This window comes from Leptonychotes weddellii, chromosome 16 (assembly GCF_054177405.1).
Source record: "Leptonychotes weddellii isolate Sample4059 chromosome 16, ASM5417740v2, whole genome shotgun sequence".
NCBI classification, from domain to species: domain Eukaryota; kingdom Metazoa; phylum Chordata; class Mammalia; order Carnivora; family Phocidae; genus Leptonychotes; species Leptonychotes weddellii.
This window is the reverse complement of record NC_138384.1, coordinates 44,140,437-44,162,079: the sequence shown is the minus strand read 5'-3', so window position 1 is coordinate 44,162,079 and position 21,643 is coordinate 44,140,437. Positions and strand designations below refer to the sequence as shown.

Below are 21,643 nucleotides of genomic sequence, written 5' to 3'. Positions count from 1 at the left end.
AAGTGAAGAATACTACAGGTGTACCTGTGTGTACCTCTGTATGACAAAACTTATGGAGGTGACATAGGAATGGGGAAACTGAGGGAGAGGCTTGGTGAAGACATGTAGGAGCTAGTGTGTATGCAACGTCGGGGGAGAGGTGGACAAGATGGTAATTTAATGAGGAAATGAGTGGGTGAGAGATTGGTGCCAGGGCAGAAGGAAGGCCAGGATGGTAGCAGGTCGGCTGGAGTGGCCTGTTGGAGGAGGGGCGGTCCCTACCGCGCAGGGCTTGAACTGTCTGTCTCCTTCCCGCGCAGCCATTGACCTCATCAACAACCTGCTGCAGGTGAAGATGCGCAAGCGCTACAGCGTGGACAAGTCTCTCAGCCACCCCTGGTTACAGGTGATGCAGGGGGCGGGGCTTGAGAGCAAAGGGGAGGGAGGTCTCATTGGCTGGGTTGGAGGAAGGGGTGGAGCCCGACGGCTTATTGGCTGTGTAGGTGGTGAAGGCTGCAGGTAAATTTTCCGTGGATCCGGAGAGTGGCTGAGCCTCCTATTGGCTGGGCTGTAGAAGGAGGCGGAGCTGAATTTCTATTGGCTGGGCAGGTTGCGAAGGGTGTGGTTTCCCCTTCATTGATCCCGGGCCTGTCACTGGCAGGGCAGGGGCTCAGCTCAGCCGCTATGGGTCGTGCTCTGTGCAAGCTAACCCCTGTTCTCCCGGGCCCAGGAGTACCAGACGTGGCTGGACCTCCGAGAGCTGGAGGGGAAGATGGGCGAGCGGTACATCACGCACGAGAGTGACGACGCGCGCTGGGAGCAGTTCGTGGCAGAGCACCCTCTGCCCGGGCCCGGGCTGCCCCCCGATGGGGACTTTGGTGGGGACTTCGGTGGGGACTTCGGTGGGGCCCTCCCGCCGCAGGACCGCGAGATGCAGGGGCTGGCCGAGCGCATCAGCATCCTCTGAGGCGTCGTGCTCCCACCTTGGCTGCCCCATGATGCTGTCCTCTGGTCCCCGGAGAGCGCCCCTCTGCACCGTCTCAGCGAGGAACTGTTCTAAACAGAAGCGCTTCCTGCCCAAGATGGATGGGACACACCCCAGGAGAGGAGCAGGGCGGGGGCCCGTGGCGGGTCAGGGATAGTTATTTCCAACCTGAATTCCCCAGCAATTAAAACGAACTCATCTGTGGCCCCGTGGCCTTGGTCTCTGGCCACACCGCGCTCTCCATCATGAGTCTGTTATTCACCAAGATGGAGTTCCCCTGGAAAGAGGGCTGTCTGAGAATGAGGCGGGAGGGAGGGGGGATGGGAGAGGTGGGAGAGAGGGGGCTGAAGGCGGAGGAGTTCTGGAAGGAGGACCAACTGGGGTGGGAAATCTGGAGGGAGGACTGCCAAGAGGGAGGACTAGAAGGGGGAAGATAGGAAGGGTAGCATAAGGAGGACAGGGAAGAGAAAAGCAAGAAGAGTTCGAGATGGAACGAGTATGCCAGGAAGGGAAGATAGATGGATGGAGGAGCATGACTAGAGGGATAGAGGGTTTAGAGCAAAGTAATCCCATGGCTTGTTTGATCCACTTTTTTGGTCAGTGGTATTACTACTAATCACAACTACTAATAACTACAATGCCATTAGCACAAGTCTGGTCCATAGTAGAAACCTGACCCACAATATTTAGTATTTTAAATTGATGCAATGACTTCTCTACACACCAAATGTGCTCATTCACTAATTCATTCGTCACGCTGGGTGCTGGGTGATGCTGGGGACACGGTGGTGACTGAGACAGCCCAGACCCTTCCCTCAGGGGGTTCACCATCCCGTGGAGAGGCAGATGGGGGGTGAGACTGGGATGGGGGAGTCCAGAAGGGTGGGGCAGCTTTGAGCGAGCCTGAGGGTCAGGAAGGTGGGTCTTCTGATCTGACTTCTCACACCTCATCTTGGCTCTGAGGTTGCAGGCCGAGGGAACATCTCTCCACCTTTGACCCCTGACCTCCAGATTCTCCAGCTCCTCATTGTCACAGCTGAGGGCAAGCGATTGGAGCATGCACCGAAACAAGCCCTTTCTAAACACTCAGACTTACACACCATAAAGACTTTCCTGAACCCTGGAAAAATGGGCTAGTACAGGGAGCTTACTCTCTGAGGCTTCCTGATGTATGTTAGCTAGCCCGTCTGCTGGTTGGCTCCGGAGCTACAGCTCTTTGATTTAAAGAAGCGCAGAGGGGCGCCTGGGTGGCTCAGTCGGTTAAGTGTCTGCCTTTGGCTCAGGTTGATCCTGGGATCGAGCCCCACTTCAGGCTCCTTGCTCAGCGGGGAGCCTACTTCTCCCTCTCCACCCCGCTCGTGCTCTCTGTCGCTACCTCTGTCTCTCTCAAATAAATAAAATCTTTAAAATAAAATAAAGAGGCTCAGATGAGCCTCAGTCAATGAGGATCTCCAAATGAACAAGAATGCCTTTGAGGCATAATTCGAGCTAATAATATTGGGAAATATTGGAGTCTCTTGGACTGCATCCTCAATGCCTCTCCCTCTAAAACTGACTGGCCTAATATCCAAGGGGGTAGACAACAGAGAGACAACTCCATCTCCAGTGATAGAACCAAGCTAAGAAGTGCATGGACCAGTCCCGCATCGGGTTCCCTGCTCGGCAGGGAGTCTGCTTCTCCCTCTGACCCTCCCCCCTCTCATGTGCTCTCTCTCTCTCTCATTCTCTGTCTCAAATAAATAAATAAAATCTTTAAAAAAAAAGAAGTGCATGGACCAAATACTCAGGTCCAATCCTGAATAAACACACTGCTTCTATCTTGACCACCAGTTTCGTTAACACCCTGAGACCAGGAATTAGAGATATGATCATAAACATAAACTTAGGGGCACCTGGCTGGCTCAATCGGAAGAACGGGCGACTCTTGATCTCTGGGTCGTGAGTTCGAGCCCCACGTTGGGTATAGAGATGACTTAAATGAATAAATAAATAAAAACTTAAAAGAAAAAAACCCACAGGGCACCTGGGTGGCTCAGTTGGTTAAGCGTCTGCCTTTGGGTCAGGATCCCAGGGTCCCCGGGATCAAGTGCCGCATAGGGCTCTTTGCTCAGCAGGGAGTCTGCTTCTCCCTCTGCACCTCCCCCACTCGTGCGAGCGCTCTCTCGAAAAAAAATAAAATAAAATAAACAAATAAAATCATAGGGGCGCCTGGGTGACTCAGTTGGTTAAGCAACTGCCTTCGGCTCAGGTCATGATCCCGGAGTCCCGGGATCGAGTCCCACGTCGGGCTCCCTGCTCGGCGGGGAGTCTGCTTCTCCCTCTGACCCTCCTCCCTCTCATGCTCTCTGTCTCTCATTCTCTCTCTCGCAAATAAATAAAATCTTTAAAAAAAAAAAAGAATATGGAGAAATTGGAACCTTCATATATAAAAAAAAATAAAAAAATAAAATCATAAAAAAAAATCCATGATGTCAGATGGGAAAATACCTTGATTGCAGAATTCCATGAGGTAGTGCAACAACATGAGGATGCCATGGCAGATCAAATCAAAGCCACATAACGTCACTTAAGGCCCCACAACTTAAAACAATTAGAGGAGAAAAAGCCCATCCTATCAGGGCTACCGGATACCACCAACCCTGATCTTGACAGAGGCACAAACTTGTAGGGGGTAAAATTTCGTTTCTCCAAGGATTCCCTCCTGGCAGGCTTTCTCTGTGCCTATAAATACCCCTCAAGCCACAGGTGAAATGACTATCCCCATTAGTGGGTATCCTACCCCATTTTAGACACAGGGGCCACGCCCTCCCCATACATATCTCCCAGTTCCCCCCTCCCCCTCCATCAGTACACAGCAATGATTAAGATGAATCCCGCAGTTTGCCACGTGTTTAGGCTTGTCTAAGTCCCTCTGTGACTCATTAGGCCCCCTTACTACCCAGTGCGGTTTATACCCAGACTACTCCAAGAAATCTTTCAGGAAGGGATATTCTTTCCATCTGGAACGTCAAGATTTCATGTTCACAAGAGAGCCTATGTCTCGAAGTCCCGGACTACTCCTATCCATCTCAGCCCGCTACCCCTCCTACTCCCCTGCCCCCTCCCCAAAAAACCCATCAACCTCTCCCTCAAGCCCACATATTCAAGACACGCTGCCCCGCATTCTGATTCTCTTTGGGCCTCAGCAACATAGGGTGCATCTTGGAGGCTGAACCTCTCTCCAAGTGGAAATAGAACCTTCATGCCCTTCCTGGAACTGACTTCACATGCCTCCACCAGTCACTCGGGGTCTCCCAATCCCGGCTCCCGGACCCTGCAGCACTCCCACCTTGTCCGTCTAGAACCCCAGTGTTACCACGGGAATATGGCTAGTCCAAGACCCGTAGGCCATAAATAAAATAGTCAAACCTAGGTTCCCGCGAGTTCCCACTCCAAACACTGTCCTGGCCTCTCTCTACCTTCCAGCACCCCCCGCTTTACTGGATTAACACCTCCTCTACACATTCCTTCATATCCCTCTGCGTCTGATTCACAGTCTTTTTGTTTTCACCTGGGAAAGTCAACAATACACAGGGACAGGTGTGCCTCAAGAGTTCACCGAAGCCCCTCCTTACTTTTCTGGGACTCTGAAGGCTAATTTGCGGGATGCGGTTTTCCCTCGCAAGACGCCTCAAATCCAAAATGTGGCTGATCCCTCACCCAGCTCACTCTCTGACACTCAATACTTACCCCAAGCCCTTGCTCACAGGGACACAAGGTATCTTGGGAAGGATTACAGCCACATAAAGCCAAAGTGCACTATCTAGGACGTGACTTCGCCCCCGAAGGCTAACTTTATCCACGGAATGAATTTATCCCATCGTTAATTTCACCTTTTACGCAAGACTAAAACGCAACTCCAGGGGTTTCTGGGCCTGTTATTGGTTGAATCGTGTCCACACCCCCTCCAAAAAAAGGTATGTTGAAATCCTATCCCCCAGTATCTCAGAATGTGACCTGATTTGGAAATAGGATGGTTGCAGATGGATCGAGCACCATCCCCTCCAAGACCCCTCCCAACTCACCACTTGATTGTCACAGCAAAACTCTCCCTATCCCTAGCATCTATGAGTCAGGATTTATGTGCTCCTTCCACAACTTCCCTAACGGCCCCTTCAGGGGACTCAGTCTCTGGAAACTTTTACGTGGTAAATGACACAGTGACAACCCTAATGGCAGGAACCACCTCCTCACTGAACTCACCCAGATTTTCCAGCTATCAAAATATTGCTGATCCCGAGTCAACTGGTGCCGCTCACAATTTCTCTTGGTATCGGTGGTATCACTCGTCTTGTGACTCATTTCATGGTCCCAGTCCCGTCCCTGCATCTTCTCCTTGGTTTTCCACCTTTTTTCTTAAAAATATTTTCTTTCTTTATTTAAGAGAGAGAGAGTGTGTGCGCAGCAGAGAGGGAGAGAGAGGGAGAAGCAGACTCCCCGCTGAGCAGGGAGCCCGATGTGGGGCTCGATCCCAGGACCCCGGGATCATGACCTGAGCCGAAGGCAGTCGCTCAACCAACTGAGCCACTCAAGTGCCCCTGGTTTTTCACCTTTAATCAACATTTTAAAAAACAACAACAACAAAACAACCCAACACAACAAACCCCACATTTATTTTCTGACCCCTCAAATAAACAAGACAATGATTTCCATGAGTCTTGGGATTGCCCCCAATGCTGTGTATTTTACGCATAAAGGTTTTGCAGATTGATATCTACCTACCAGAAACTGGACTGGCTTCTGTTATCTTGCCAATCCTGTAAGTCCTTTTCAGGGTTTTGAGTCCTCTTCATTCTTTTTTTTTTTTTTTTTTTAGATTTTATTTATTTATTTGAGAGAGAGAGAATGAGAGAGAGCAAGCACATGAGAGGGGGGAGGGTCAGAGGGAGAAGCAGACTCCCTGCCGAGCAGGGAGCCTGATGCGGGACTGGATCCCGGGACTCCAGGATCATGACCTGAGCCGAAGGCAGTTGCTTAACCAACTGAGCCACCCAGGCGCCCCGAGTCCTCTTCATTCTATCAATGTCTAAACTTCACTTGTTCTTCTCTCAAAGCCCCACCCAATTCCCCACAAACATAAGAGATCTGCCACATCCTGTGAAGGCTGAAATTCACCACGCCTTCACGATCCAGTATGACCGTGACCCCTTCTTTCATTAGCATCCAAAGGAGGCTTGGAACAAGAAGTCAAATGCTTAGCAGTAAGCTCTGAGGATTTCATACGGCCTCCAACCAGGTTTGGGCAACTTTAGTACCAGGTTAGGGACTTCCAAGGGAAGGACTTGTATGCTCTCGTTGGAAGCTACTGCTGCACATTCATTTCTGGGGACTCCTCAGGCCTGATCATCATCGGTAAGAACATCAAGAGGCCACCGAGGAAATCCGCAGAATTGTGACCGCTGATCTGACTCCATCAATTAAGGATCTCTCTGTACCTCCTTCTGGGAACCCTTGCAATTGGCTGCCCTTGGGCCTCCAATCTTGGTGTTACTCCCTTATTCAACCATTAATAATTCTCTTTTTATTGCTCTTCCTAGGAATACCCATTTGTGAATGCCCAGTGACCAAAACCTAAATCCGTTCCAGATCCAACATTTTATGCAAGAAATGGTTCAACTGGCTTTGCACAAACAGCAGAGATGAAAGCCCAACCCTGACATCACCCCAGACACTAACTACTAGGAAAATCTCGTTTGAGAGCAAGCTCCCCAGAACCACCTATCATGAATCCTGATCATCTCCCCACTGTTGGAAAATTAAGACTGCTTAAGGAAAGTCTAGGTCTGTCTTAAACAAGAGGGGGAGTGAATATACTTTGTCGATATTAAAGTCCAGGCTCATTTTTCTCCTTGGGATTATTTTGTCCTTATTTATCAGACCCTTCTGTGGCTCTTTATACATGGAAGGCACTGGACAGCTATCTCACTCAGTCCTTAGAATGCCTGGATAAGGTAGGCAGTATTATGACCCCCATCATACAGATAAGGACACTGAGGCACAGAGGTTAAGCAAGTTTCCCAAGGTCACACAGCTAGAAAGTGGCAGGGGCTGGGGCACCGCCCCCCCTCCCGCATTCTGGTTCCAGAGTTAGTTCTCAATGGTTATCACTGCCTCTCCAGCTTACGACCAGATGTCTTCTGGTGTCATAAAAGAGGGGGTCATAAAAGAGGGAAGTTCTCACATGATCTGGGCCCTAGCTTTTAGGGAGTCAAGGTCTGTCTGAGAAATGGGTACGAATCTTGGAGCTAGATCTCCAAGGTTGTAGGGACACACACTCGGCGTAGTGACACAGGCTGGCCGCCTGAGGGGGCGCCAGCCCGGCTCGCGGAGCCTGGGCAGCCAGAAGGGAACCTTGGAAACCAAAGTCAGGCTCAGACTCTTAGGACCACAGAACGTTGAGAACAGAGCATCTTAGAATGCTGAGAACAAAGCCTCTTAGAACGTCGAACAAAGGCTCCTGGAATCGTAGAACGGTGAACGCAATGCCCCACACGATCTGGGAGACAAAAGACGCTTAGATTCTGTTCTGGTCGAATCACAGAATCTTCCACCCAGGCTGGTCTTACAATTCCAGAATTTGGGATACAACCAATCTGACTCTTAGAAGCAAGACTGGCTACATAATTTGTGAAGCCGGGGGCAAAACGAAAATGCGAGACCCCTTGTTCAAAAATTAAGAATTTCCAAGACAAGAACAGCCAATATTAAACCAAGTGCAGGGCCCTCCTAAGCTGGTCACACGCCCGTGAAGCCGGTCCCGCTTAGAAGCATTATTTTATGGAAGGATGTCGGTCTTAGCTGGCCTCTAGTTTTACAGCTGAGTGTCTGGGAAGGCTTCGTGGAAGAGGAGGCAAAATCAGGGCTCGACTCGATAACCCTTTCCGCCCCCGGCACAGCCTCAGCCGTTCAGGGTTGCTAGGGGTGGGGGGAGAGGAACAGTTGCCAAACTGTCACGTGGACCCATTCTCTATTTATAGATCACCCTTCCCCTTTCGCCTGGGACAGTCCAATGGTAGCCAGAGCTCGCCCGCAAGTGGGCGGAACCAGCTGCGGACCGGGGAGGCACGGACCAATGACATTGGAGCAAGGGCGGACTTGTTTCATTGTGACGCGAGAGGGGGCGTGACTAGGGCCCAAAGGCAGGCAAGCGGTGGGGCGTGGCGAGGCCGCCCAGAAGCAAAGAGAGTAGGAAGCTGCGAGCATGCGTCGCGTTGGGGGGGCGCGGGTGCACCGCCGGGCATCTTCGTAAGGGAGGGTTCCAGCCAATAGGCGACGGTTGCTCTGTCGCCGGGGGCGTGGCCATGCAGATAAGGCGCGGGTGGGCGGCCCAATGGGCGGGCGCCTATGCAGATGAGACGGTGACAGCCGGGCCAGCGGGCGGGCGGGCAGGCGGGCTGTTGGGGCGGGGAGGTGGGACCCGGAGAGGGGTGGCCGTGGGGCCCGGCCGGGCTGGGGTGGGGGGCCGCAGCCATGATCCGGGCCTTCTCGTTCCCGGTGAGCCCCGAGCGGGGCCGGCTGCGGGGCTGGCTGGAGGGCAGCCTGGCCGGGCTCTGCGAGTTGCACTGGCTCCGGGAGAGACAGGAGTACCGCGTGCAGCAGGCGCTGCGGCTGGCCCAGCCCGGAATGGGGGGCGCCGAGGCCGAGGACGAGGAGGACGCCGATGAGGACGAAGATGCCGCGGCGGCGCGCCGGGCCGCAGCGGCCCTGGAGGAGCAGCTGGTGAGGGGCCGCCTGTCCGTCCATCCCTCCGCCCCCGTCTGTGTCTGTCTGTCTGTCTGTCTCGGTTGGATGCTCAGACACCCGTTCCGGTGGGGGAGGGGGAATGGACAGGGGGTGGGGCTGGAGACCCAGGAGTATGGGCGGCGGGCGGGATCTGGTCTGCTCACCCCCAAACTGGGGAAGGGGAACCGCATCGCTTCCGCTGGAGCCTCGTGAAATGCACAGGCCCCTTCCCCAAAGAAGATTCTTCTGGGCGCTAAGTATGTGTCAAGCCTGGGCCGAGTATTTGGCATGCGTTGTCTTCTTGCAGCTTGCGGGGAGAAGGGGGTGATAGTCCCCATTTTACAGAGCAAGAAGCTGAGGCTCAGAGATGGCAAGTGACTCACCCAAGGTCACACAGCCGGGATCCAAACATGCCACCACCCCCCACCCCCGGCCCCGCCACCAGGGCTCCATCTTCCCTAAGTCCCGGTGTGCTTGGAGATCTCTGGAGGGGGCGGGGTGGGGGGAGGGGATCCTCAGGCCTCCTGAGGGAGGGATCACTGCTGAGAGGAAGCTTGCAGTCCTTGAGGACCCCGCGGTGATCTTTACTCTGCCGTGACACTTTCCCTCCTTTCCTAGCTGGTCCCAGCCTTGGTGGACCCCAGAAGAGGCAGGTCGAGGCAGCATGGGGGTCTGCCTTCTGAACTCCCTGAGTGCTCTGATGGTAGAAAATGATGCAGAGGTCTCCAGAATGACTTCAAGAGCACCACCCCTCTCTCCTTCTCTGTCATTCTTTGATTCTCCTCTTCCTGGATTTCTCTCACTCTATCTCCCTATTGCCACATCTCTGACTTTCGGCGTCTGTTTCTGTCTTTCTTAATCCTCTCTCTCTCTGTGTCTCTCTATCTCCGTCTCCCTGGCCTTCTCTTGCCTTTCTGCACCTCTCTCTCTTCCCGCCCCACGTCCCTGTCCCTATCTCTCTTTTCCCCTCCCCCCAGCCTGCCAGGCCCCAGACCCTGGCTTCCCTTGCAGATCCCATCCCCAAGCCTGTGTGTGGTCAGAGCTTCCCGTTTGGGGAAACCTGAGCCATGGCGGCGGGGGAGGGGGCTCTCCCTGCTGCTGACCTCCACTGCCCCCTCCCCAGATGGGGAATGGGGAGGAGGACTGACGCCAGACTCCGGGGCTGCACGCACAGCCCCTCCCCCGACCGGGAGTGGGACCCTGCACATTCTTCTCTGGAAACAGAAACAGCTGTGGGAGGCCCCACCCCCTCCCAAAGTTAGAGACGCGTTGTGGGGGCCTTCACCAGCTCACCCCCCACCCCAAGCTGGCTGGGCTAGGGAAGGCACCTCCCACCCCACGTACGAGGAGAGGGAGAGAGCATGGGGATGGGCGAGCTGTGTCCTTCCTTCCTGTCCCTCAGTCCCTCTGTCTGCCTCAGTCTCCCCTCTCTGCCCTTCGGCTTCCCTATCCCTGCCGCTGAGTCTCCCCCCTTCTCTGCCCCTCTGTCTACCCCGCCCCCCAGGAGGTGGTAGTGGAGAGGCCTCATCCCCCCCACACTCTCCAGGCAAAGCTCCGTCCCAGCGTCAGGGAGGAGGCGGTGGCAGGCAGCGGGAGGAAGGCAGCGGCGCGGAGGGGAGGAACAGAGAAGCGCTAAATATAAACTCCTCTGCGGTTGGGGGTTCCTGGGTCCTTCTGAAGAGGATGTGGGTCCCTCCTCTGATCCCTGAGCCTCTGTCTTATGATGCTAACCCCTCCCGCCCCGCACCCCCCTACCAAGGAATACACTCCCTTTGGAGCCGGACTTGATTCGTTCCTAATAGGAGTAGTGGGGACGCAGGTAAAGACCAGGGACATCTCAGAGAAAAGAGGTGAGAATCCTGGATGGGGGTAGGAGTTCTGTTCTCTCCCACCAAGAAAAAGGGTCCCCTTCCAGCAAGAAGGACTTAAGTTAGACTTGCAAAAGGACTTCCAAATAGCGATAAAGGGAACTGGATACAGACTAGGGGCATGTGAGCAGCGGGGAACAAAGGTCTGGAAAAGTTTGGGCCAAGGGGTCTCCAGGGGTCTTAATCACACGCGTGTTAAACCTGCTTGAAAACAAACAAACAAACAAACAAACAAACAAAAACCCTGCTTGAACTGGACGGCCACAGACGGCCGGCAGAAGGGCTTGCAAAAAAAAGGGGGTGGGGGGGACTGAGGGGCATTGTGGGTACATAGGGAGCAGCATTCAGACCAAGGTCCTTCTGGTCTTTTTTTTTTAATAGAGATTTTATTTTATTTATTTATTTATTTATTTATTTATTTATTTATTTATTTATTTGACAGAGAGAGAGAGAGGGAACACAAGCAGGGGGGTGGGAGAGGGAGAAGCAGGCTCCCCACTGAGCAAGGAGCCGGACCTGGGACCCGATGCAGGACCTGATGCGGGGCTCCATCCCAGGACCCAATACGGGATCATGACCTGAGTCGAAGGCAGATGCTTAATGACTGAGCCACCCAGGCACCCATCGCTTTGCTCCTGGAAGGGAGGGGGTCAAACTTACAAACAATGGGAGTGTGTAGACTTGGGGTGGTGTTGGAGGGCCCAGGCATGGGGGAAGAGGAGCCCTCGCCTCTCTGTCCCCCTAAGTCCTCCTCTTCCCTACAGAGCAAAAACTGAAATTAGGCCTGCAGAACCTACCCCCCGAATCCATCCTTTTATATTTATTTTTAATTACACAAGTAAAACATGACTTTATATTTTCCTTGTTAAGAAATTCATAGCTTTCGTGTAATAATAAAAGCTAGCAATTATTAAGAGCTTAAAGGGAACTGCTGTTTTTTTTTTTTTTTAAAGATTTTATTTATTTATTTGACAGAGAGAGAGATAGCGAGAGCAGGAACACAAGCAGGGGGAGCGGGAGAGGGAGAAGCAGCCTTCCCGCCGAGCAGGGAGCCCGATGTGGGGCTCGATCCCAGGACCCTGAGATCATGACCTGAGCCGAAGGCAGACGCTTAATGACTGAGCCACCCAGGCACCCCCCCCCCTTTTTTTAAGATTTTATTTTATTCATTTGACAGAGAGAGACATAGTGAGAGCGGGAACACAAGCAGGGGGAGTGGGAGAGGGAGAAGCAGGCTCCCCGCAGAGCAGGGAGCCCGATGCGGGGCTCGATCCCAGGACCCTGGGATCACGACCTGAGCCGAAGGCAGACGCTTAACGACTGAGCCACCCAGGCGCCCGGGAACTGCTGTTTTAAATCATATAATCCTCACAACACCCTGTAAGGGAGGGAGTTGAATGACGCCATGTTACAGACAGGAAACCAGGGCCCAGGGAGGGGGAGTAACCTGCTAAAGATCACACAGGATCTCCTCTGAGATCACCACCACTGTCACCTTGGCGTGAGTCCCTCCAGACCTCTTACCAATGCATCTACTTGTAGGACGAGCTTACATGCCAAGAAACGTAGAGTTTTGTTTTGCTTCTTGCAAATTCCCGTCTCTTGGTTGAGGTCCCAGAGATAATGCCAGTGGTTCTCAAAGTGTGGCCGCTGGACTAAGCAGCATACCGCGGAACTTGTAAGCTATGCAGATTCTTGGGCTCCAGACTGGAATCAGAAGCTCTGGAGGTGGGACCCAGGCCCTTCAGGTAAATCTGACTCCGGCTCATACTCTGCACTTTTCTTTTTCTGCTCAATGCTGTATCTTATTGATGATTCTTTTTTTTTTTTTTTTAAGATTTTATTCATTTGAGAGAGAGAGAGAGCAAGAGAGAGCAGGGTGAGGGGTAGAGGGAGAAGTAGACTCCCCGCTGAGCAGGGAGCCCCGTGCGGGGCTCGATCCCAGGACAAGTGATCGTGATCTGAGCTGAAGGCAGACGCTTAACCCACTGAGCCACCCAGGCACCGCCTCTTAGTGATGATTCTGTGTAGAAATGGCCTCCTTCCGTTTTGACAACTGTATAGTATTCTGCTATAGATATTCATTTTCATCAGACATTTCCTGAGCACCTGCTTTGTGCTGGGCACTGTGCTATGCACTGGGGGGTGGGGAAGGAAGCTGAAATGAACAAAGCAGACAAAAAAATCTCTGCCTTCCAGGGAGGACATTTAGCAAGGCGGACAATAACCCAAGGACAACCTGATGCATCGTTTTGAGCCAGGAGGTCATTACTGCTATGTTGCAGGGAAGGGAAAAAAAGCAGGTCAACGGGTGCAAAATGACAGGGGAGCTATTTTGGAAAGACCGGTCAGAGGAGGGATCATGTAAGCAAAGATCTGAATGAAGCCAGGGAGGGAGCCAGGAAGAAATGCAGGGGGAACACGTCCTTACTGAGGTAGGAGCACCACACAGCCCGGCACGTCCAGGGAGCGGGGCTAGAGCAGAGTGAGCAAGGCTAGAGCAGAGTGAGCGAGGGGGTGATTAGTGGGGGACATGACATGGGGTACATGGCTGGTCTGCCACATTTTTTTTAGCCACCCCTGATGCTGCACAATTCGGCTGCTTTCCTGGGTTCTGCTCCAAGATGACGCCACCCTGAGCATCTCTGCACACCCAGGGCAGGAGCCCAACATGGAATGATTTGTTGACTTTCCTCCCATAAACAAGCCCAGATGGGGGCTTCTGTTCTGGGGGGGGCGGGGGAGGGGTGAGGACGGGGGCCCAGGAAAGCAGTCACAGGAGTAGGAAGCTGGGGGAGGGGAGGGGACTGCGGGGGAGCCGGCCAGTCTTTCTGCCCTAAATAGGCAGGGCTGGGCGCCTGGCCTCCCGGCTCCTCCCCCCTCCTTCCCTCCCTCCCGCAGTCCAGACAAGCTGCTTTTGTCTGAGGGTCAACCGTCAGCCCTCGGCGGCTGCCACCTCTAGCCTCACCCAGACCCGTGTGAGACTCTTCCTGGATCTGGCCCTGTTTTTCCAAAATGGGGTTAGGTCCTAGTGTCTCGGAGGCCCCATCTGTGTTGTGTTAGCCCCTAGCCCCGTCCCTGGTCACTGCCGCTCCCCTAAAAGGGTTTTCACCTTCATTTATTCGCACCTGATAAGAAATGGTCATTTCCTGCAGCAAGAAGGATCCAGGATAGACTCAACCGAACTTTCTCATGGGGATGAGGCGCAGCGGGCAGACACTGGAGGCTTCTGGGTGGGAAGGAAGCAAGGGCAGGAGGAAGATGTGGTTCCCTGGGGCAAGGGAACCTGCTGGGGCTTGCTACTGTAATACCACTACAGGCTAGACTCACAGAAGGACTTTCCAGTAGGCATTTTTGGGGGGGGGGTTCTTCCTGAGGGAAGGAGCAAAGGCTTATATGAGTCATGGTCAGCCTGTTTTATCCATATGAGGGAAAGAATCGGTCTGCAGCAGGAAGGACTTAAGGAAGACTTGCAAAAGGGCTTTCTGCTGACGATAAGGGGCAGTGGGGGAAGATGGGAGCATCTGAGAAGAGAAGGTCAAGGACTAGGAGGAGGCAGACCAATGGATAAGGGATCTGCTAAGTCCTGGATACCAACTTTTAGCAGCGAACTGCCCTTACAGCGAGACCATCTGAACGGAGACTCCAAGAGGGACGTTCTAATAGGGGTTAAGGGACTATGAGCACAAGTGGAGGGAACACTTGACAGAGAGGGGGCAAGGGATGGGTTCTTCTGAAGCTTATCCCACCTAAGAAAGGATGATGTAGCTGCAGCATGAAGGACTCGAGTTAGACAATCAGCAGGACTTCTAATGGGATGAAGGGACAGAGATCTTGAGGGGGATCCTGGGACTTGGGTACTGCTTTTATACTTTTGATATCAGAGCCTCATTGTCAAAGTGAAACTCTGCCCATTGGCGAGGGGAGGGCAGCGCGGTGGGGGGGAGTTGGGGGGGACCAGGCGGAAGAGGATTGGGGACATTCTGACCATCCTGCTCTCCTCATGCCCTCAGGAGGCCTTGCCTGGGCTCATCTGGGACCTGGGCCAGCAACTGGGAGACCTGAGCCTGGAGTCTGGGGGTCTGGAACAGGAGAGCGGGCGCAGCTCAGGTGAGTATGCTTGGAGGGAGCAGGGTCTGCTTGAAACACCCCTATCTTTCCTACTGCCCCCTACCTCGCAGGTTTCCCTGTCTCTGCCTCTTGGTCTCTCCTCTCCCCACCCCTGGTTTCCCCATCCAGGCCCCTGATTGTCTCTCCTCCTCTCCCTGGAATCCAGGCTTCTATGAAGACCCCAGCTCCACAGGAGGTCCAGACTCACCACCCTCTACCTTCTGTGGGGACAGTGGCTTCTCTGGATCTGGCTCCTATGGACGCCTGGGTCCCTCTGAACCCCGGGGCATCTATGCCAGCGAGAGGCCCAAGTCCCTAGGTAAGGTGGGTGGGGTTGGGGCCCCGAGAACCAGGGAATGGGCAGTAAGAGAATGGTTTTGAGCACAAGCTTCTGAGTTAGACTGATTCAAACTCTAGCTGTGACCCTCCCTCCTCATGTGATTTTGAGCATGTTGCTTCTTTCTGGGCCTCTGTTTCTCCATCTGTTAAAATGGGATTAATAACAGCACCTACCTCATAAGGAAGTTTCGCATATTCAGTGAGCCTCAGCCCTAACTGCCATTGGACTTGGTACTTGGTAGCCACTCGTAAACAGCAACTGCTGTTGTTCATTTATGCAAGTAAGTCTCTGAGCCCCTGCTATGTGCCAGCTTAGCTCTGTTTCAGTGGTGAGGGATACGACAGTGAAAAAAAAAAAAAAAACCCTGTCCTCATAAAGCTGACTTTCCAGTGGGAGAAACAGATAATATACGAGATAAATAAGATATAGACATATAGGATGAGAAGAAAGGGAAGGGGGCTAGGGAGGGCATCCCCTTTTGAGTTGGGGAGGAAGTTGCAATTTTAGGAGACATGGCTAGGGAGGGTGTCACTGAGACTCTGACATTTGTGTGGCGCCCTAAGGTAAGTGAGAGAGTGGGCCAAGCAGATATCCTCAGGGAAGCGTGTTCCAGGTAGCGCGAACAGCAAGTGCAAAGGCCCTGGGGCTGGAACGTGACTGGCGTGTGCTTCCAGGAGGTCAGTGGAGCTGGAGACCTAGAATTATAGAAGAGAGGGGTTAGAGATGGAGGTCGGAGAGGCAGAGGCAGGGCAGTGAAGATTCAGGGTCTTGTGAAGATTTTGTTATGAACCCGGTATGAGGGGAAGGGTTTTTGATGACAGCGGAAGAGGACGGGGTAGGCAACTTGCCCCACCTAGACTCACTGAGCAAGGGCTTCGAGGGTCCCTCCACTCTCTTCCTTTTTTTTTTTTTTTTTTTGCCTCCCTCCGTAGGAGACGCCAGTCCCAGCGCTCCAGAGGCGGTGAGCGCTCGGGCAGCCGTGCCGCGATCCTACTCGGCGCCCTACCCGACGGCAGCGGGCTCTGCGGGCCCGGAGGCCTGCTCCTCCGCCGAGCGGCGGGCCCGCGCCGGGCCCTTCCTGACGCCCAGCCCCCTGCACGCTGTGGCGCTGCGCAGCCCGCGGCCCTGCGGCCGGCCTCCCGCAGACTCGCCGGACGCCTCGGGCGCGGGGCGGCCCCTGGACGGCTACATCTCGGCGCTCCTGCGCAGGCGCCGCCGCCGGGGGGCGGGCCAGCCCCGGACCAGTCCCGGGGGCGCGGACGGCGGCCCGCGGCGCCAGAACAGCGTGCGCCAGAGGCCGCCCGACGTGTCCCCGCCCCCCGGAGGCGCGCGGCCCGCGCCCGAGCCCCCGGTGGAGCGCGCGGGGGGCCGTCCCGCCAGCCCGGCCGCCTTAGGCCGCGCCTGGGCCTCGCCGTGGGAGTCGGAGCCGGCGCCCGAGCCCGCCGCGCCGCCCGCCGCTCCCTCGCCCCCCGACAGCCCGGCCGAGGGTCGCCTGGTGAAGGCACAGTACATCCCGGGCGCGCAGGCCGCCACCCGCGGCCTCCCCGGCCGCGCGGCGCGCCGCAAAGCGCCACCACTGACCCGCGGCCGCAGCGTGGAGCAGTCCCCGCCCCGGGAGCGTCCCCGGGCCGCCGGCCGCCGCGGACGCATGACGGAGGCCTCGGGCCGCCGGGGCTCGCCCAGGGCTCGCAAGGCCGCGCGCTCCCAGTCCGAGACCAGTCTGTTGGGCCGCGCGGCCGCCGTTCCTCCGGGGCCCCCCAAGTACCCCACGGCTGAGCGGGAAGAGCCTCGGCCGCCGAGGCCCCGCCGCGGCCCCGCGCCCACGCTCGCGGCGCAGGCCGCGGGGTCCTGCCGCCGCTGGCGCTCCACGGCCGAGATCGACGCTGCGGACGGGCGCCGCGGCCGTCCCCGAGCCCCGGCGGCCCGCGGCCCCGGGCCCGGCCCATCGCCGTCGGCTCCTCAGCGCCGTCTTCTCTACGGCTGCGCGGGCAGCGACTCGGAGTGCTCGGCTGGGCGCCTGGGGCCCCTTGGACGCCGGGGGCCCACAGGCGGCGTTGGCGGCGGCTATGGGGAGAGTGAATCGAGCGCCAGCGAGGGGGAGTCGCCGGCCTTCAGCTCCGCATCCAGCGACTCAGACGGCAGCGGTGGCCTGGTGTGGCCGCAGCAGCTGGTGGCGGCCACCGCAGCCTCTGGGGCAGCGGGTGGTGCAGGTGGAGGGGCGCCGGCGGGCCCCGCCAAAGTCTTTGTGAAGATCAAGGCTTCCCACGCACTCAAGAAAAAGATACTGCGTTTCCGTTCGGGTTCTCTCAAGGTCATGACTACCGTGTGAGTTTGGGAGTTTGCTCGGGCTCCCCCTTCATGGCCTCTGCACCACCACACTCCCAGTCACCGACCCTTCCATACCTCCCTTCCAAAGACCACCATTTTCTCTGCTTCCAAAGACCCTTCCTCACTGCCCCCCATCCACTGCAAGTCTTGGTTGAAAAGGCTCCCCCTCCACCATAGGGAGGAATGGGGGAGGAGCCCTGTTTGACCCAGTTCAGCTGCTGGCTCTGCAGCCTATGGGCAAGAAAGTTCCCTTTGTCTGGGCCTCACTTTCCTCATCTGTACTATGGTGTACTATGGTATGCAGAAGGGGTAATTCAGTTTGAATTTCCCCATTTTAGTTTAGACACTTAGTCCGTTTGTTCCCGTTCACTTCTGTCACTGAACCCTCTTACTCCTCCTTTCCATGCCCAGATACGGTGTCCTTCCCCACCCCCCATTCACAAAGTGCCCCCGTCCATGTCCCTGGATTCTTAGGATATCCCCTTGGCACCATGGTCAGAGATTCTGTGTCTGAGCCAGGTGGTGCTTGCAGAGTGCCCTGGGAAAGGAAGGAGCACTGACTCTGGGGTTTTGAGGGTCAAGTAGGAGGTGGTAACACCTGGAAAGAAACACTCTTTCACCTCTATCCCTGGACAATTATGGCGGATTAGGAGGTAGAAGAGGGGAAGGAAGATGGCTTCTATCTCGTGCCCCCTTTCTCCCCAGCTGAGGGAGTTCAGGGAGCCCAGGAAGACCCTCAACTGTTCCAATCCAGTATTTTTTTCTTTTTTAAAATTACTGTATTTATTATGACGATGGTGACTCCCCAGTGCACAGGGGGGCCAGACTGTGTGTTTCTCTAACCTCTTTGTAAATAAATGCACAATGTTACATATGTGGTGGACTCTTCTTCTGTGGTAAAATGGGAGACATGATTTTCTTTTGGACTAACATTTAGTGAGCGACTACTGTTTGCTTTGAATATAGTAATGTCCAGAACCAGATGGCAGATCTCAGGGTGGGTCTCCACCTAGTTTTCCTATGATCAGCTGTTTTACTACAAGGAATCTGACCTTTGATTGAGTTGTATTTGGGCATGAACATTGTTTCATAAAAATATAGGTAAAGGGACAACCCCAGATCCCTTCTCAGAAGTTATCATAATCAGTTTGATGTGTCCTTGCCTGTTTTCCTTTATGCATTTGCATACATATATTAATCTAAGTAACTATACAAATACATAACTATTGGGCGCCTGGGTGGCTCAGTCGTTAAGCGTCTGCCTTCGGCTCAGGTCATGATCCCAGGGTCCTGGGATCGAGTCCCGCATCGGGCTCCCTGCTTGGCAGGAAGCCTGCTTCTCCCTCTCCCACTCCCCCTGCTTGTGTTCCTGCTCTCGCTATCTCTCTGTTAAATAAATAAATAAAATCTTTAAAAAAAAAAACATAACTATTATATACATGTAGTTATACTATATATATTTACATATATATACATATATAAATTGAGCTTTATATTTGCCTTGTTTATCACTGTTTTTTTTGGTGGTCTTAAGTCATCTGTGTCCAGAGATTTCTTTATGGGAAGGATTTCAATTAAGAATTGATTTTTTTAGGGGTGTCTTGGTGGCTTAGTTGGTTAAGCATCCGACTGTTGATTTCAGCACAGGTCATAATCTCAGTGTTGTGGAATTGAGCTCCGTGTTGGGCTCCACACTGGGCATGGAGCCTGCTTAAGATTCTCTCCCTCCGCCCCTCTCCCCTCATCCCCGCTCCTGTTCTCTGGCTCTTAAAAAAAAAAAAAAAAGGATTTCTTTGATGGTTATGGTACTATTTAGCTTTTCTATTTCTTCCTGTGTCTGTTTTATTAAGTTGTATCCTTCTAGGAATTTGTCCATTTCATCTAAATTTAGATGGCATGTTTTCCTGTCACTGTATTATTATTTTTTAAAGATTTTATTTTTAAGTAATCTCTACGCCCAACTGGGGCCTGAACTCACAGCCCTGAGATCAAGAGTCGCATGCTTTACCGATTGAGCCAGCCAGGTGCCCCCATCACTGTATTATCAATAGCTGCCTAAGAGGTCACTGTGGGATTGTCAGCTCTGCCAGTTCTTTTGCTGTTAGGAACTTCGCTGCAGCAATGTCCTTGTACCTACCTCTGTGCACATATGTGTGTATTTCCAGAGGCCCCACTCCTAGAAATAGAATTGCTTGGTCATTGTAGTATGCTCATTTAAAAACTTTTAATTGACATTGCCACACTTCCTTCCACTAAGCGTGCCCTCAATTGACATTTCCAACAGCAATTTCTGAGATGCCCATTTTTCCACCTGTTCACCGAATATTTTTGCCAATCTTCCGAGGGAAAACTGTGTTCTGTTTTAATTAGCATGTCTCCCTCCCTGTTTCCTTGAGGCACCATATACTTTTCTATGTTTGTTGGACCATTTTTAATTCTATGAGTTGCCTGTTCACACCCTTTGCCCATATTTCTATTGGGTAAGTTCGGTAATCATACCGATTTCATGGGTGGGTAAGTAGAAGTTTGGGGAGGGGCCGTTGCTAACCCTGATCGCACAGCAGGAAGGTGGGAGCTAAGGCTAGGACCCAACCCCCACCTGACTCCACAGTCTGAAGAATGGTATTTATTCTGCTTTGACTTTTGTGTCTTTACATGGGTGGGTCCACCTCTCTGTAGCTTTGAAGTCTGAGAGAGCAGAGACCAGACCTGCTACGCTCACCTGCATGCCCAGTGCCCACTGAGGCGGTGGGGAAATGGCAAGGAACAAAGCAGGGAAAAAAAAAAAGTTCCTTCCTGTGGAGCTTCCTTCCGTTGTAGAAGGTGGGAGGGCAGTGTGTGTGTATGGATAAACATGTATTTCGTTTAGAGTACCAATAAATACAAGTCAGTTTTGAAAGTTAGCCAGGAAAAGCCATTGCTTGTCAGGCCTTTGGGAATATTTGCCCCATCTCCATTGAGTCAAAGAGGTAACTATACTCGGGGGAAGGGACTTGTCAAAGGCTACACAGGCCACTTGGTGGTCATATGTCAAGGTCATATGGATGGCCTTCCTTCTTTTTAAAGATTTTAGTGCTTACTCATTAAAAAAAAATAATAATAACAGCGGGACGCCTGGCTGGCTCAGTTGGTAAAGCACGCGACTCTTAATCTCAGGGTGGTGAATTCAACTCCTATATTGGGCGTGAAGCCTACTTAAAAAAACAAAAAAATAAAAAAAGAACAACAGCTAACAATAAATTGAGCCTTTATTGCATGCCAGACTCTCTTCTTGGTGACTCATTTAATGCTCAGAACTCGAGAGCCTATTAGATAGATATATAGATACTATTATGCCCATTTTACAGATGGAGAAACTGAGGCACAGATGTTAAGTAACTTGCCTGGAGTAAGTTAATAAGCAGCAAAGCCAGATTTAAGTTCAGGCTGCCTAAGAGTCCATGCTCTTAAGCACTGCCCTACATAGCCTATTTGCTATATGGATTATTTCTAGAAGGGTGCAAAAGGAACTGCTTACAGGGGTGGGAGCCAGGGAGTGGGGCAAGGGTGTTGACATAATAAGTAAATAAATTCTATAATTTGTTAAAGGTGATAGGGCCTATGGGGAAAAACTGAGCAGAGATATGAGGGAATTCGGTGGGATGGGGGAGCAGAGGAGTTTGTGATTTTTTTTTTTTAAGATTTTATTTATTTATCTGACAGAGAGAGAGAAAGACAGTGAGAGAGGGAACACAAGCCGGGGGAGTGGGAAAGGGAGAAGCAGGCTTCCCGATGAGCAGGTAGCCCGACGTGGGGCTTGATCCCAGGACCCCAGGATCATGACCTGAGCCGAAGGCAGATGCTTAACAACTGAGCCACCCAGGCGCCCAGGAGTTTGTGATTTTAAGTAGAGTGATCAGGATGGTCTAGTTGAGAAGGTGACATTTGAACAGAGATCTGAAGGAGGTGGGGGAGTGAGGCTTGTGAATGTCTTGGCAGGATGGACAACAGTGGTGGGAGTAGCCAGGGTGGGGGGGCAGAGAATGGTAGGGCCCACTACATTGCGTGGGGCATCATGGGCCTTAATGACGATTTTGGTTTTTACTTTGAGGGAGGTGGGAGCCATGGGAGAATTCTGAGCACAAGAGGGACTTGGGTTTTTTGGGGGGCGGAAGGGAAGAGAAAGGATTAACAGCTCTATTGAGATATAATTCACCTACCATAAAATTCACCCCTATAAGTACAGAGTTCAGTGGCGTTTAGTATATTCACAGAGTTGTATCACTATCCGCA

The 21,643-nt window shown here is 53.2% G+C and overlaps 2 protein-coding genes across 6 annotated transcripts in view; both read left to right on the top strand.

Annotated features, from left to right (window-relative positions):
• The window catches only part of PRKD2 (protein kinase D2), a 34,166-nt gene extending 32,961 nt beyond the window's left edge, over positions 1 to 1,205 (top strand). For all 4 annotated transcript variants that reach the window (XM_081807156.1, XM_081807157.1, XM_081807154.1 and 1 more), the window contains exons 18-19: positions 300 to 385; positions 710 to 1,205. In XM_081807156.1, coding sequence (XP_081663282.1) covers positions 300 to 385; positions 710 to 946 — 323 coding nt within the window. In that variant the 3' untranslated portion in view covers positions 947 to 1,205. The remainder of the gene's footprint in view (positions 1 to 299; positions 386 to 709) is intronic.
• Positions 1,206 to 8,364: 7,159 nt separating this feature from the next.
• DACT3 (dishevelled binding antagonist of beta catenin 3) lies at positions 8,365 to 18,245 on the top strand. 2 transcript variants are annotated; one of them, XM_081807152.1, is made up of 4 exons: positions 8,365 to 8,722; positions 14,607 to 14,703; positions 14,870 to 15,022; positions 15,976 to 18,245. In XM_081807152.1, exons 1-4 carry the CDS (start codon positions 8,474 to 8,476, stop codon positions 17,370 to 17,372), a joined length of 1,896 nt encoding a protein of 631 aa, XP_081663278.1. In that variant the 5' UTR covers positions 8,365 to 8,473; the 3' UTR covers positions 17,373 to 18,245. The 2 variants fall into 2 exon arrangements, with proteins under 2 accessions (XP_081663278.1, XP_081663279.1); XM_081807153.1 differs by lacking the exon at positions 8,365 to 8,722 and adding an exon at positions 11,707 to 12,341.
• The last annotated feature ends 3,398 nt before the right edge of the window (positions 18,246 to 21,643 follow it).

Excerpts from the sequence above, each read along its gene's own strand:
- DACT3 (XM_081807152.1), top strand. The coding sequence starts at position 8,474 with ATGATCCGGGCCTTCTCGTTCCCGGTGAGCCCCGAGCGGGGCCGGCTG. Across the intron at positions 8,723-14,606 it reads CGGCCCTGGAGGAGCAGCTG|GAGGCCTTGCCTGGGCTCAT; the intron begins GTGAGGGGCCGC and ends TCATGCCCTCAG. Across the intron at positions 14,704-14,869 it reads GGAGAGCGGGCGCAGCTCAG|GCTTCTATGAAGACCCCAGC; the intron begins GTGAGTATGCTT and ends CCTGGAATCCAG.